General features: G+C 52.4%; 1 protein-coding gene across 1 annotated transcript in view; it reads left to right on the forward strand.

Moving 5' to 3' along the window:
• The window catches only part of LOC112239518 (vacuolar protein sorting-associated protein 13B), a gene marked incomplete at its 5' end in the record, with an annotated part of 65,844 nt that overhangs the window by 17,641 nt on the left and 33,203 nt on the right, over nucleotides 1–15,000 (forward strand). Inside the window, 2 exons of the mRNA XM_042314789.1 lie at nucleotides 2,474–2,708; nucleotides 7,564–7,784. Of these exons, the coding sequence (XP_042170723.1) occupies nucleotides 2,474–2,708; nucleotides 7,564–7,784 (456 nt within the window). The remainder of the gene's footprint in view (nucleotides 1–2,473; nucleotides 2,709–7,563; nucleotides 7,785–15,000) is intronic.

Here is a 15,000-nt window from a genome sequence, read left to right on the forward strand (position 1 = left end):
ATGGTGAATGTGACTGAACCCTCCACAGTGAATGTGACTGAACCCTCCATGGTGACTGTGACAGAAGCCCTCCATGGTGACTGTGACTGAACCATCCATGGTGACTGTGACTGAAGCCCTCCATGGTGACTGTGACTGAACCCTCCACAGTGACTGTGACAGAAGCCCTCCATGGTGACTGTGACTGTGACTGAAGCCCTCCATGGTGACTGTAACTGTAGCCTACATGGTGACTGTGACTGAAGCCCTCCATGGTGACTGTGACTGAACCATCCATGGTGACTGTGACTGTGACTGAAGCCCTCCACGGTAACTGTGACTGAACCCTCCATGGTGACTGTGACTGAAGCCCTCCATGGTGACTGTGACTGAAGCCCTCCATGATAACTGTGACTGAAGCCCTCCATGGTGACTGTGACTGAAGCCCATCCATGGTGACTGAAGCCCTCCACGGTGACTGTGACTGAAGCCCTCCACGGTGACTGTGACTGAAGCCCTCCACGGTGACTGTGACTGAAGCCCTCCACGGTGACTGTGACTGAAGCCCTCCACGGTGACTGTGACTGAAGCCCTCCACGGTGACTGTGACTGAACCCTCCATGGTGACTGTGACTGAAGTCATCCATGGTGACTGTGACTGAAGCCCTCCATGGTGACTGTGACTGAAGTCATCCATGGTGACTGTGACTGAAGCCCTCCATGGTGACTGAAGCCCTCCACGGTGACTGTGACTGAACCCCCATGGTGACTGACTGAAGCCCTCCATGACTGTGACTGAAGCCCTCCATGGTGACTGTGACTGAAGTCATCCATGGTGACTGTGACTGAAGCCCTCCATGGTGACTGAAGCCCTCCACGGTGACTGTGACTGAACCCCCCATGGTGACTGAAGCCCTCCATGGTAACTGTGGGAACTGGGATTACACCCCGTCTGTGTTTTCCCCCCCGCCTCAGATTAGTGACCTCAACTACCTCACGCCACACACAGGAGAAGCACATATTTCCTTATTCATGATTGATCTGCGCTCGCCATAGATGGCCTCATGGGCAGTTACCACCGTGAGTCACCCAGTGTTTGTTTCTCAGGATTCTGGGGCTTTGAACTGTGTCCAACAAGAGAAAAAGTTGACACAATGCGGAGAGATTAGTTTTGTATGGGTCAGATTTAGGAGCGAAGGGACATGTTCTTTTCCATTACACCAGTGTTGTCCTTCTGAGGAGTTTCAACCAGCCTTGTCGTGTAAACACTGAGACAGCACAGAGTTCATGGTCTGTTGAAGACTAAGTTACCCTGGTACAGAAACCCCCCTCCCTGCTCCTCACTGCCCCTCCCTGCTCATCCCTGCTCCTCACTGCTCCTCACTGCTCCTCACAGCTCCTCCCTGCTCCTCCCTGCTCCTCACTCCCCCTCCCTGCTCCTCACTCCTCCTCACTGCTCCTCCCTGCTCCTCATTGCTCCTCACAGCTCCTCCCTGCCCCTCCCTGCTCCTCCCTGCTCCTCCCCCTCCCTGCCCTCACCTCCCTCCCCTCCCTGCTCCTCCTCCCCCTCCTGCTCCTCACCTCCTCCTCACTGCTCCTCCCTGCTCCTCCCTGCTCCTCACTGCTCCTCACTCCCCCTCCCTGCTCCTCACTCCCCCTCCCTGCTCCTCACTGCTCCTCCCTGCTCATCCCTGCTCCTCACTCCCCCCTCTGTTCCTCACTGCTCCTCCCTGCTCCTCACTGTTCCTCCCTGCTCCTCCCTGTTCCTCCCTGCTCCTCACTGTTCCTCACTGTTCCTCCCTGCTCCTCCCTGCTCCTCCCTGCTCCTCACTGTTCCTCCCTGCTCCTCCTCCCTCCTCCTCACTGTTCCTCACTGCTCCTCACTGCCCCTCCCTGCTCATCCCTGCTCCTCCCTGCTCCTCACTCCCCCTACCTGCTCCTCACTGTTCCTCCCTGCTCCTCCCTGTTCCTCCCTGCTCCTCACTGTTCCTCACTGTTCCTCCCTGCTCCTCACTGCTCCTCCCTGCTCCTCACTGTTCCTCCCTGCTCCTCCCTGCTCCTCCTTGCTCCTCACTGTTCCTCCCTGCTCCTCACAGCTCCTCACTGCTCCTCCCTGTTCCTCCCTGTTCCTCACTGCTCCTCCCTGCTCCCCTCCCTGCTCCTCACAGCTCCTCACTGTTCCTCCCTGTTCCTCACTGCTCCTCCCTGCCCCTCCCTGCTCCTCACAGCTCCTCACTGTTCCTCCCTGTTCCTCACTGCTCCTCCCTGCCCCTCCCTGCTCCTCCCTGCCCCTCCCTGCTCCTCCCTGTTCCTCCCTGTTCCTCCCTGCTCCTCCCTGCTCCTCAAGCTGTTGTTGTGTTGTATGTATTCATTTGATGCACAGTTCTAATGGTGCACCATCTCTCTTCTTATCTCTCCTCCTCTTCCTCTCTCTCCTCTTCTTCTCTCCTCTTCTTCTTCTCTCTCCTCCTCTTCTTCTTCTCTCCTCCTCCAGTTGGATCTCCAGTCATGCTGTGTGTTCCTCCCCAACGACAGCCTCCCCTCTCCCAGCACCATTATCTGTGGAGACATCCCCGGTACTGTCCGTAGCTGGTACCACAACCAGGCCACCATGCCTGGGACTCTGGTAGTCTGCCTGCCCCATATCACTGTGCTCTCTGCTGGACACAAATACATGGAGCCCCTGCAGGACCTCCCCTTCATGGTGTCCAGGCCCATACTGGAGGAAGGTAGGTTATTACACGTTATTACACCTGTTATAACACCTGTTATAGCAGGACCTCCCATTCATGGTGTCCAGGACCAGACTGGAGGGAGGGAGGTTGTTATTACAAGTTATTACACCTGTTATAACACCTGTTATAGCAGGACCTCTCATTCATGGTGTCCAGGACCAGACTGGAGGGAGGGAGGTTGTTATAACACCTGTTATAGCAGGACCTCTCCTTCATGGTGTCCAGGACCAGACTGGAGGAAGGGAGGTGGTTATAACACCTGTTATAGCAGGACCTCTCCTTCATGGGGTCCAGGACCAGCCTGGAGGGAGGTTGTTATTACAAGTTATTACACCTGTTATAACACCTGTTATAGCAGGACCTCTCCTTCATGGTGTCCAGGACCAGACTGGAGGGAGGGAGGTGGTTATAACACCTGTTATAGCAGGACCTCTCCTTCATGGTGTCCAGGACCATACTGGAGGGAGGGAGGTTGTTATAACACCTGTTATAGCAGGACCTCTCCTTCATGGTGTCCAGGACCAGACTGGAGGGAGGTTGTTATAACACCTGTTATAGCAGGACGTCTCCTTCATGGTGTCCAGGACCAGACTGGAGGGTGGTTGTTATAACACCTGTTATAGCAGGACCTCTCCTTCATGGTGTCCAGGACCAGACTGGAGGAAGGGAGGTGGTTATAACACCTGTTATAGCAGGACCTCTCCGTCATGGTGTCCAGGACCAGACTGGAGGGAGGGAGGTGGTTATAACACCTGTTATAGCAGGACCTCTCCGTCATGGTGTCCAGGACCAGACTGGAGGGAGGGAGGTGGGTTATAACACCTGTTATAGCAGGACCTCTCCGTCATGGTGTCCAGGACCAGACTGGAGGGAGGGAGGTGGTTATAACACCTGTTATAGCAGGACCTCTCCGTCATGGTGTCCAGGACCAGACTGGAGGGAGGGAGGTGGTTATAACACCTGTTATAGTCAGGGCTTGTCCACATGCCAAAAGACACAGAACATTCAAATCAGAACCAAATGAGCCCTAACTGTCCCAAATCAGAACCAAATGAGCCCTAGCTGTCCCAAATCAGAACCAAATGAGCCCTAGCTGTCCCAAATCAGAACCAAATGAGCCCTAGCTGTCCCAAATCAGAACCAAATGAGCCCTAGCTGTCCCAAATCAGAACCAAATGAGCCCTAGCTTTCCAAATCAGAACCAAATGAGCCCTAGCTGTCCCAAATCAGAACCAAATGAGCCCTAGCTGTCCCAAATCAGAACCAAATGAGCCCTAGCTGTCCCAAATCAGAACCAAATGAGCCCTAGCTGTCCCAAATCAGAACCAAATGAGCCCTAGCATGTCCCAAATCAGAACCAAATGAGCCCTAGCTGTCCCAAATCAGAACCAAATGAGCCCTAGCTGTCCCAAATCAGAACCAAATGAGCCCTAGCTGTCCCAAATCAGAACCAAATGAGCCCTAGCTGTCCCAAATCATTACCAAATGAGCCCTAGCATGTCCCAATCAGAACCAAATGAGCCCTAGCATGTCCCAATCAGAACCCAATGAGCCCTAGCATGTCCCAATCAGAACCCAATGAGCCCTAGCATGTCCCCCTAAACGTCTGGAACATGGACATAAGGAGGACATGTGGAACACTGTGGGATGCTTGTGGATGCATTCCTCATTTACCTTGAGAAATGACAGATCACCGGTCTAAGTGGCGAGACTGTGTGTGTGTGTGCGCGTGTGTGTGTGTGTGTGTGTGTGTGTTAGATCGATATATAGTACCGCTGTCTCTACATGTGGTGAAGGTGAGGTTGACATAACCATGTGTGTGTGTGTGGTGTGTGTGTGTGTGTGTGTGTGTGCGTGTGTGTGTGTGTCTCTACATGTGGTGAAGGTGAGGTTGACATAACCATGTCTATTCCTCCTCTAGAACATTCCGCCATGCTCTCTGACAGAAAAGGGGGGGGGACCCTGTTTTTTTTTTTCAACTCCCTCGCTGGCTAAATGACATCAGAGTTGGGCACACACAGATTAACAAAAAACCCTCAGAACAAACACTTACATCAGTGGTCTGTCAGTGTAACAGTTAAATGGAACGACCCGAGGGTCTAGTAAATCATTCCCTGGCTTTGAAAGGCTCTTCATCTCTCATGGTTAATGCCCCGGATCAGAGCTAGCTGGGCTGCCTGGTAGAGGTGTAGCGTGGCCGTAGCCTGGGGAAACGGGCTCTCTCCTTGTGTGTGTCTCTCTCAGGGAAACGGGCTCTCTCCTTGTGTGTCTCTCTCTCAGGGAAACGGGCTCTCTCCTTGTGTGTGTCTCTCTCAGGGAAACGGGCTCTCTCCTTGTGTGTCTCTCTCAGGGAAACAGGCTCTCTCCTTGTGTCTCTCTGTGGTGCAGGGAAACGGGCTCTCTCCTTGTGTGTGTCTCTCTCAGGGAAACGGGCTCTCTCCTTGTGTGTCTCTCTCAGGGAAACGGGCTCTCTCCTTGTGTCTCTCTCTCAGGGAAACGGGCTCTCTCCTTGTGTGTCTCTCTCAGGGAAACGGGCTCTCTCCTTGTGTGTCTCTGTCTCAGGAAACGGGCTCTCTCCTTGTGTGTCTCTGTCTCAGGGAAACGGGCTCTCTCCTTGTGTGTGTCTCTCTCAGGGAAACGGGCTCTCTCCTTGTGTGCTCTCTCCTTGTGGTCTCTCTCTCAGGGAAACGGGCTCTCTCCTTGTGTGTCTCTGTCTCAGGGAAACGGGCTCTCTCCTTGTGTGTCTCTCTCAGGGAAACGGGCTCTCTCCTTGTGTGTGTCTCTCTCAGGGAAACGGGCTCTCTCCTTGTGTGTCTCTCTCTCAGGAAACGGGCTCTCTCCTTGTGTGTCTCTCTCTCAGGGAAACGGGCTCTCTCCTTGTGTGTCTCTCGCTCAGGGAAACGGGCTCTCTCCTTGTGTGTCTCTCTCTCAGGGAAACGGGCTCTCTCCTTGTGTCTCTCTCTCCTCTCTCAGGGAAACGGGCTCTCTCCTTGTCTGTCTCAGGGAAACGGGCTCTCTCCTTGTGTGTCTCTCTCTCAGGGAAACGGGCCGTGTGTGTGTGTTTGTGTGCGTGTGTGTGTGTGTGTGTGTTTAGGTGTTGGACTCTCCACGCCTCCTCCTCCCCTACCAGCCAACAGTGATATGTTAGACTCTGAGGACCGTGAAACCAGGGTGGTCACCCTTAAATCAAGAGATGCCTGTCTGTCTCTCTCTATGCCAACTGGGACCAGGTCCACCTTACTGCCTGGCCTGGCTGCCTGTCTCTGTCTCTGCCAACTGGGACCAGGTCCACCTTACTGCCTGGCCTGGCTGCCTGTCTCTGTCTCTGCCAACTAGGACCAGGTCCACCTTACTGCCTGGCCTGGCTGCCTGTCTCTGTTTCTGCCAACTAGGACCAGGTCCACCTTACTGCCTGGCCTGGCTGCCTGTCTCTGTTTCTGCCAACTAGGACCAGGCCCACCTTACTGCCTGGCCTGGCTGACCCAAAACCCTATGGCTCCAGTAGTGATGATTCTATGCAAAATGTCCTTCCTGAAGCCTCATCCTAAGTGTCAGCACCGGCTTCCTGTTGTCCTTCCTGAAGCCTCATCCTAAGTGTCAGCACCGGCTTCCTGTTGTCCTTCCTGAAGCCTCATCCTAAGTGTCAGCTCCGGCTTCCTGTTGTCCTTCCTGAAGCCTTCATCCTAAGTGTCTCTCTCCCTTCCCCCTGTCTCTCTCCCTTCCCCTTCCCCTGTCTCTCCCTCCCTTTCCCTTCTTCCCCCTGTCTCCTTCCCCCTGTCTCTCCTGTCCTTCCCTTCCCCCTGTCTCTCTCCCTTCCCCCTGTCTCTCTCTCCCCCTTCCCCCCTGTCTCTCTCCCTTCCCCCTGTCTCTCTCCCCTTCCCCTGTCTCTCTCCACCTTCCCCCTGTCTCTCCACCTTCCCCCTGTCTCTCTCCACCTTCCTACCTGTCTCTCTCCCTTCCCCTGTCTCTCTACCTTCCCCCTGTCTCTCCACCTTCCCCCTGTCTCTCCCCTTCCCCCTGTCTCTCCACCTCCCCCTGTCTCTCTCCCTTCCCCCTCTCTCCCTCCCCCCCTCTCTCTCCACCTTCCCCCTGTCTCTCTCCCTTCCCCCTGTCTCTCTCTCCCTTCCCCTGTCTCTCTCCCTTCCCCCTGTCTCTCTCCCTTCCCCCTGTCTCTCTCCCTTCCCCTGTCTCTCTCCCTTCCCCCTGTCTCTCTCCCTTCCCCCTGTCTCTCTCCCTTCCCCTGTCTCTCTCCCTTCCCCTGTCTCTCTCCCTTCCCCCTGTCTCTCTCCCTTCCCCCTGTCTCTCTCTCTCTCCTCCCCCTGTCTCTCTCCCTTCCCCCTGTCTCTCTCCCTTCCCCCTGTCTCTCTCCCTCCACCCCCCTGTCTCTCCACCTTCCCCCTGTCTCTCTCCCTCCCCCCCCTGTCTGTCTCCACCTTCCCCTGTCTCTCTCCCCTTCCCCCTGTCTCTCTCCCTTCCCCCTGTCTCTCTCCCTCCCCCTGTCTCTCCACCTTCCCCCTGTCTCTCTCCCGTCCCCTCCCCCCCCTGTCTCCCCCTGTCTCTCTCCCTTCCCCCCCCCTGCCCCCTGTGTCTCTACCTCCCCCCTGTCTCTCTTCCCCCTGTCTCTCCCCCTGTCTCTCTTCCTCCCCCTGTCTCTCTCCCTTCCCCCTGTCTCTCTCCCTTCCCCCTGTCTCTCTCCCTGCCCCCCTGTCTCTCCACCTTCCCCCTGTCTCTCTCCCGTCCCCCTGTCTCCCCCTGTCTCTCTCCCTTCCCCCTGCCCCCCTGTCTGTCTCTACCTCCCCCTGTCTCCCCCCGTCCCCCCTGTCTCTCTCCCTCCCCCTGCCCTGCCCAGGTGATGCCTTCCCGTGGACCATAACCCTGAGCCAGTTCAGTGTGTACACCCTGTTGGGTCAGCAGCGGTCTCTGAGTCTCCTGGAGCCGATGGGCTGTACCTCCACCCTGGCCGTCACCTCCCACAAGCTGCAGGCCGTGGGCCCCGAAGGACGCCACGCCTTTATCGTCTGTCTGCACGTTGACCTGGAACCTCTGAACGTCAAGGTCTCTAACCCCCAGGTTAGTAAATACATACACACACTCTAACCCCCAGGTTAGTAAATACAGTGCCTTGCGAAAGTATTCGGCCCCCTTGAACTTTGCGACCTTTTGCCACATTTCAGGCTTCAAACATAAAGATATAAAACTGTATTTTTTTGTGAAGAATCAACAACAAGTGGGACACAATCATGAAGTGGAACGACATTTATTGGATATTTCAAACTTTTTTAACAAATCAAAAACTGAAAAATTGGGCGTGCAAAATTATTCAGCCCCTTTACTTTGAGTGCAGCAAACTCTCTCCAGAAGTTCAGTGAGGATCTCTGAATGATCCAATGTTGACCTAAATGACTAATGATGATAAATACAATCCACCTGTGTGTAATCAAGTCTCCGTATAAATGCACCTGCACTGTGATAGTCTCAGAGGTCCGTTAAAAGCGCAGAGAGCATCATGAAGAACAAGGAACACACCAGGCAGGTCCGAGATACTGTTGTGAAGAAGTTTAAAGCCGGATTTGGATTCAAAAAGATTTCCCAAGCTTTAAACATCCCAAGGAGCACTGTGCAAGCGATAATATTGAAATGGAAGGAGTATCAGACCCCTGCAAATCTACCAAGACCTGGCCGACCCTCTAAACTTTCAACTCATACAAGGAGAAGACTGATCAGAGATGCAGCCAAGAGGCCCATGATCACTCTGGATGAACTGCAGAGATCTACAGCTGAGGTGGGAGACTCTGTCCATAGGACAACAATCAGTCGTATATTGCACAAATCTGGCCTTTATGGAAGAGTGGCAAGAAGAAAGCCATTTCTTAAAGATATCCATAAAAAGTGTTGTTTAAAGTTTGCCACAAGCCACCTGGGAGACACACCAAACATGTGGAAGAAGGTGCTCTGGTCAGATTAAACCAAAATTGAACTTTTTGGCAACAATGCAAAACGTTATGTTTGGCGTAAAAGCAACACAGCTCATCACCCTGAACACACCATCCCCACTGTCAAACATGGTGGTGGCAGCATCATGGTTTGGGCCTGCTTTTCTTCAGCAGGGACAGGGCAGATGGTTAAAATTGATGGGAAGATGGATGGAGCCAAATACAGGACCATTCTGGAAGAAAACCTGATGGAGTCTGCAAAAGACCTGAGACTGGGACGGAGATTTGTCTTCCAACAAGACAATGATCCAAAACATAAAGCAAAATCTACAATGGAATGGTTCAAAATAAACATATCCAGGTGTTAGAATGGCCAAGTCAAAGTCCAGACCTGAATCCAATCGAGAATCTGAGGAAAGAACTGAAAACTGCTGTTCACAAATGCTCTCCATCCAACCTCACTGAGCTCCAGCTGTTTTGCAAGGAGGAATGGGAAGAAATGTCAGTCTCTCGATGTGCAAAACTGATAGAGACATACCCCAAGCGACTTACAGCTGTAATCGCAGCAAAGGTGGCGCTACAAAGTATTAACTTAAGGGGGCTGAATAATTTTGCACGCCCAATTTTTCAGTTTTTGATTTGTTAAAAAAGTTTGAAATATCCAAAAAATGTCGTTCCACTTCATGATTGTGTCCCACTTGTTGTTGATTCTTCACAAAAAAATACAGTTTTATATCTTTATGTTTGAAGCCTGAAATGTGGCAAAAGGTCGCAAAGTTCAAGGGGGCCGAATACTTTCGCAAGGCACTGTACATACACACACTCTAACCCCCAGGACCCCCAGGTTAGTAAATACATACACACACTCTGACCCCCAGGACCCCCAGGTTAGTAAATACATACACACACTCTGACCCCCAGCTTAGAGAACAGTGTATGTCAGTAGAGAAGCTCAGACAGATTAGTACTGGGCCATATAGAAGATTAGAGAACAGTGTATTTTTACTGTAGTAATAATACCCCCTCTTTGGTTTAAGATATGTCTCCATCTCTATCTCCTCTTCCCACCCAGCTGGTCTCTCTGTCTCTCTCTCTCTCTCTGTCTGTCTGTCTGTTTGTCTCTCTGTCTGTCTCTCCCTCTCTCTCTCTCTCTCTCTGTCTCTCTGTCTCTCTCTCTCTCTCTCTCTCTCTCTGTCTCTCTCTCTCTCTCTCTCTCTCTCTCTCTCTGTCTGTCTCTCTCTCTCTCTCTCTCTCCCTCTCCCTGTCTCTCTCTCTAAACTCTTCCTGACGTGTCTTAGCTGTTGAATGTGTCTTCACATTCTGCCATAATTTCCTGGAATCAGGTGAGTGTCTCCTGTAGTGAGGTGACCTCCACTCAGGCCTCAGACAGGATCGAACCGCTCCACTGATTGAATATACTCCACTTCATAGTGTATTGCCTACCGTGCGTATCTGATGTGATATCCAACTCTCATCTCCCCTGACAGTCTGAAATGATCTGCTCATTTTCAACAGGAGTTTGTTTAAACTAATAACAATTAGGCCTCACCACAGCTCTTAGTGAAGTGTTGCCATGAATCAGAGCCGAAGAGACCTCACACTGCTGAGAGAGAGAGAGAGAGAGAGACAGAGACAGAGAGAGAGAGAGAGACAGAGAGAGAGAGAGACAGAGAGACAGAGAGAGAGAGACAGAGAGAGACAGAGAGAGAGACAGAGAGAGAGACAGAGAGAGAGAGAGAGAGAGACAGAGAGAGAGAGAGACAGAGAGAGACAGAGAGAGAGAGAGAGAGAGAGAGACAGAGAGAGAGAGAGAGAGAGAGAGAGAGAGAGAGAGAGAGAGAGAGAGAGAGACAGAGAGAGACAGAGAGAGAGAGAGACAGAGAGAGAGAGAGAGAGAGAGAGAGAGAGAGACAGAGAGAGAGAGAGACAGAGAGAGACAGATGCTGTACAGAAGCTGGGCCTGAGAGAGAGAGACCAAGTGCCCAGCCGACACAGAGAGGGATGGAGGGAGGGGAGAGAGAGAGAGACGGGGGAGGGAGGGAGAGAGAGACCAAGTGCCCAGCCGACACAGAGAGGGAGGGGGAGAGAGACGGGGAGGGAGGGAGAGAGAGAGAGAGGGTGGGAGAGGAAGAGAGCCAGAATGCCACTCGTAGAGAGAGAGAGAGGGTTCACTGGGGAAATAGAGAGAGTGAGTCTATAAATAACAGTCAAGAGAGTGATTGAAGTTAAGAGGGAGAGTGAGGGTGGGATGGGAGGGGGCAGGGGGAGTGAGGGTGGGATGGGAGGGGGTGGGATGGGAGGGGGGCAGGGGGGAGGGTGGGATGGGGGGGGCAGGGGGAGTGAGGGTGGGATGGGAGGGGGCAGGGGGTGGGAGGGGGGATGGGAGGGGGCAGGGGGAGAGAGGGTGGGATGGGAGGGCAGGGGACAGAGGGTGGGATGGGAGGGGCAGGGCTCTGAGGGTGGGATGGGAGGGGGCAGGGGGAGAGAGGGTGGGATGGGAGGGGGGCAGGGGGAGTGAGGGTGGGATGGGAGGGGGCACCCTCCTGAGGGTGGGATGGGAGGGGGGGGCAGGGGATCAGGGTGGGATGGGAGGGGGAGGGGAGAGAGGGTGGGGGTTTGAGGGTGGGATGGAGGGGGGCAGGGGAAAGAGGGTGGGATGGGAGGGGGCAGGGGGATGAGGGTGGGATGGGAGGGGGCTTGGGGGAGACAGGGTGGGATGGGAGGGGTGCTGCCTGTTGAGGGTGGGATGGGAGGGGGCAGGGGCAGTGAGGGTGGGATGGGAGAACAGAGGGGGAGTGAGGGTGGGATGGGATGGGGGCAGGGGGAGAGAGGGTGGGATGGGAGGGGGGCAAGTGCTGGGTGGGATGAGAGGGGGGGGAGGGGGGGGAGGGTGGGATGAGAGGGGGCAGGGGAGTGAGGGTGGGATGAGAGGGGGGGGCAGGGGGAGGAGGGGGGTGGGATGGGGGGAGGGGAGAGGGTGGGATGAGAGGGGGCAGGGGAGGAGGGTGGGATGGGAGGGGGAGTGAGGGTGGGGAGAGGGGGCAGGGGGGTGAGGGTGGGATGGGAGGGGGGGCAGGGGGAGTGAGGGTGGGATGGGAGGGGGGGCAGGGGGAGTGTAGAGAACAAGTGTTCAGCAGTTCCCGTCACAGAGCGTAGAGGAGGAGAGAGACCACCGGCTCTGTCGTGTGTTCCTGGCAGCAGCCTCACGTGTCATCAACCCCCAGAACACCCAAGGTGAACCCTCCAACCCTCCTCATGTCTCACTACCCATCAGCCTCTCTGAGGAGCTCCAGGGTTTGATCTCTGGGACTGTAGTAGAAAGAAAAGTCCCCCCCACCCCATCTCCCCCCCTCCTCTTGTTTGAGACACATGTTGTGGTGGTGCTGCCTGTTGAGTTATAGCTGCAGTGAACAGAACAGAGAGCAGCCATGTGAAGGGATCTGGATTAAAGTGCTGTCTGAGGGGAGGGGAGGGGAGGGGAGGGAGGGGAGGAGGGGAGGGGAGGGGAGGGGGAGGAGGGAGGAGGAGAGGAGAGAGGAGAGGAGAGGAGAGGAGAGGAGGAGGGAGAGGAGAGGAGAGGAGGGAGGGGAGGAGAAGAGGAGGGGAGGGGAGAGAGGAGAGGGGAGGGGAGAGGGGAGGAGGGGATGGGAGGGGAGGAGAGGAGAGGAGGAGAGGGGGAGGAGAGGGGAGAGGAGGGGAGGAGAGGAGGGGAGAGGAGGGGAGGGGAGAGGAGAGGAGAGGAGGGGAGAGGAGGGGGAGAGGAGGAGAGGAGGGGAGGGGAGAGGAGAGGGAGAGGGGAGAGGAGGGGAGAAGAGAGGAGGGGAGGAGGAGGGAGGGGGAGGGGAGGGGAGGGGAGAGGAGAGGAGGGGGAGAGGAGGAGAGGAGAGGGGGGGAGAGGAGGGGAGGGGAGGGAGGGGAGAGGAGGGGATGGGAGAGGAGGAGAGGTATAATCAGAGGGCAAGAATGGTAGGCTTGCTTCCCTCTTATTCCCTTTATAGTGTTCTACTATTCCCTTTATAGTGTTCTACTATTCCCTTTATAGTGTTCTACTATTCCCTTTATAGTGTTCTACTATTCTCTTTATAGTGTTCTACTATTCCCTTTATAATGTTCTACTATTCCCTTTATAGTGTTCTACTATTCTCTTTATAGTGTTCTACTATTCCCTTTATAATATTCTACTATTCCCTTTATATAGTGTTCTACTATTCTCTTTATAGTGTTCTACTATTCTCTTTATAGTGTTCTACTATTCCCTTTATAATATTCTACTATTCCCTTTATATAGTGTTCTACTATTCTCTTTATAGTGTTCTACTATTCCCTTTATAGTGTTCTACTATAGCAGTGTTATCAGTAGTAGTAGCAGTAGTTGCAGTAGTAGTAGTGTCAGTAGTATCAGTAGTAGTAGTAGTAGTAATAGCAGTGTTATAAGTAGTAGTATCAGTAGTTACAGTAGTAGTAGTAGTGTCAGTAGTATCAGTAGTAGTAGTAATATCAGTAGTAGTAGTAGTATCAGTAGTAGCAGTATCAGTAGTAGTAGTAACATCAGTAGTAGTAGTAGTAGCAGTAGTAGTATCAACAGTAGTAGTATTGTCAGTAGTAGTAGCAGTAGTAGTACTAGTAGTAGCAGTGTTATCAGTAGTAGTAGTAGCAGTATCAGTAGTAGTAGTGTCAGTAGTAGTGTCAGTAGCAGTATCAGTAGTAGTAGCGTCAGTAGTAGCAGTATCAGTAGTAGTAGTGTCAGTAGTAGCGTCAGTAGCAGTATCAGTAGTAGTAGCATCAGTAGTAGTAGTAGTCGTGTCACTATCAGTAGTAGTAGTATCAGTAGTAGTAGTGTCAGTAGTAGTAGTGTCAGTAGTAGTAGTGTCAGTAGTAGTGTCAGTAGCAGTAGTGTCAGTTGTAGTAGCGTCAGTAGTAGTAGCATCAGTAGTAGTAGTATCAGTAGTAGTTGTATCAGTAGGAGTAGTATCAGTAGTAGTAGTAGCATCAGTAGTAGTAGTATCAGGAGTAGTGTCAGTAGTAGTAGTATCAGTAGTAGTAGTTGTGTCAGTATCAGTAGTATCAGTAGTAGTAGTGTCAGTAGTAGTAGTATCATCAGTAGTAGTGTCAGTAGTAGTAGTGTCAGTAGTAGTAGTGTCAGTAGTAGTAGTGTCAGTAGTAGTATCAGCAGTATCAGTAGTAGTATCATTAGTAGTAGTATCAGTAGTAGTAGAATCATTAGTAGTAGTAGTATCAGTAGTAGTAGTAGTAGTAGTATCAGTAGTAGTAGTAGTAGTAGAATCATTAGTAGTGGTATCAGTAGTAGTATCAGTAGTAGTAGTATCATTAGTAGTAGTATCAGTAGATGTACTTAACTCCATGGTAAATGGTTTAGTCGGCTCTGACTGACATATAGCCAGTCAGTAGTAGTAGTGTCAGTATCAGTAGTAGTAGTGTCAGTAGTAGTAGTAGTGTCAGTAGTAGTAGTGTCAGTAGTAGTAGTGTCAGTAGTAGTATCAGCAGTATCAGTAGTAGTATCATTAGTAGTAGTATCAGCAGTATCAGTAGTAGTATCAGTAGTAGTAGAATCATTAGTAGTAGTAGTAGTAGTAGAATCATTAGTAGTGGTATCATTAGTAGTAGTATCAGTAGTAGTATCAGTAGTAGTAGTATCATTAGTAGTAGTATCAGTAGTAGTACTTAACTCCATGGTAAATGGTTTAGTCGGCTCTGACTGACATATAGCCTCCTAGCATTCCTGAAATACCCTCCACACACACACACACACACACACACACACACACACACACACACACACACACACACACACACACAGGAACACACACACACACACAGGAACACACATACACAAACACACACACACAAAACACACACACAGGACACACACACACACACACACACACACACACACACTCAAACACACACACACACACACACACACACACACAAATACACACACACACACACACACACACACACACACACAAATACACACACACAGGAACACACACACACACAGGAACACACAAACACACACACAGGAACAACACACACACACAGGAACACACACAGACACACAGGAACACACACACACACAAACACACACACACACACACACACAGGACACACACACACACACAGGAACACACTCACAAGAACAAACACACACACAAGAACAAACACACACACACAGGGACACACAGGAACACACACACACACGTATTTGCTCAGTGCAGTAGACCTTGGTCCTCCAGAGTCCAGGCACTGTGCCGCCTGTCTCCTAGCCTGCCAGCAGTGCTCCAGGTCGGGTATGGCAGGCAGCTGTTGGCCTCCTCTGGATCCACGTTAGC

Source organism: Oncorhynchus tshawytscha, unplaced genomic scaffold (genome assembly GCF_018296145.1).
Source record: "Oncorhynchus tshawytscha isolate Ot180627B unplaced genomic scaffold, Otsh_v2.0 Un_contig_1102_pilon_pilon, whole genome shotgun sequence".
NCBI lineage: Eukaryota > Metazoa > Chordata > Actinopteri > Salmoniformes > Salmonidae > Oncorhynchus > Oncorhynchus tshawytscha.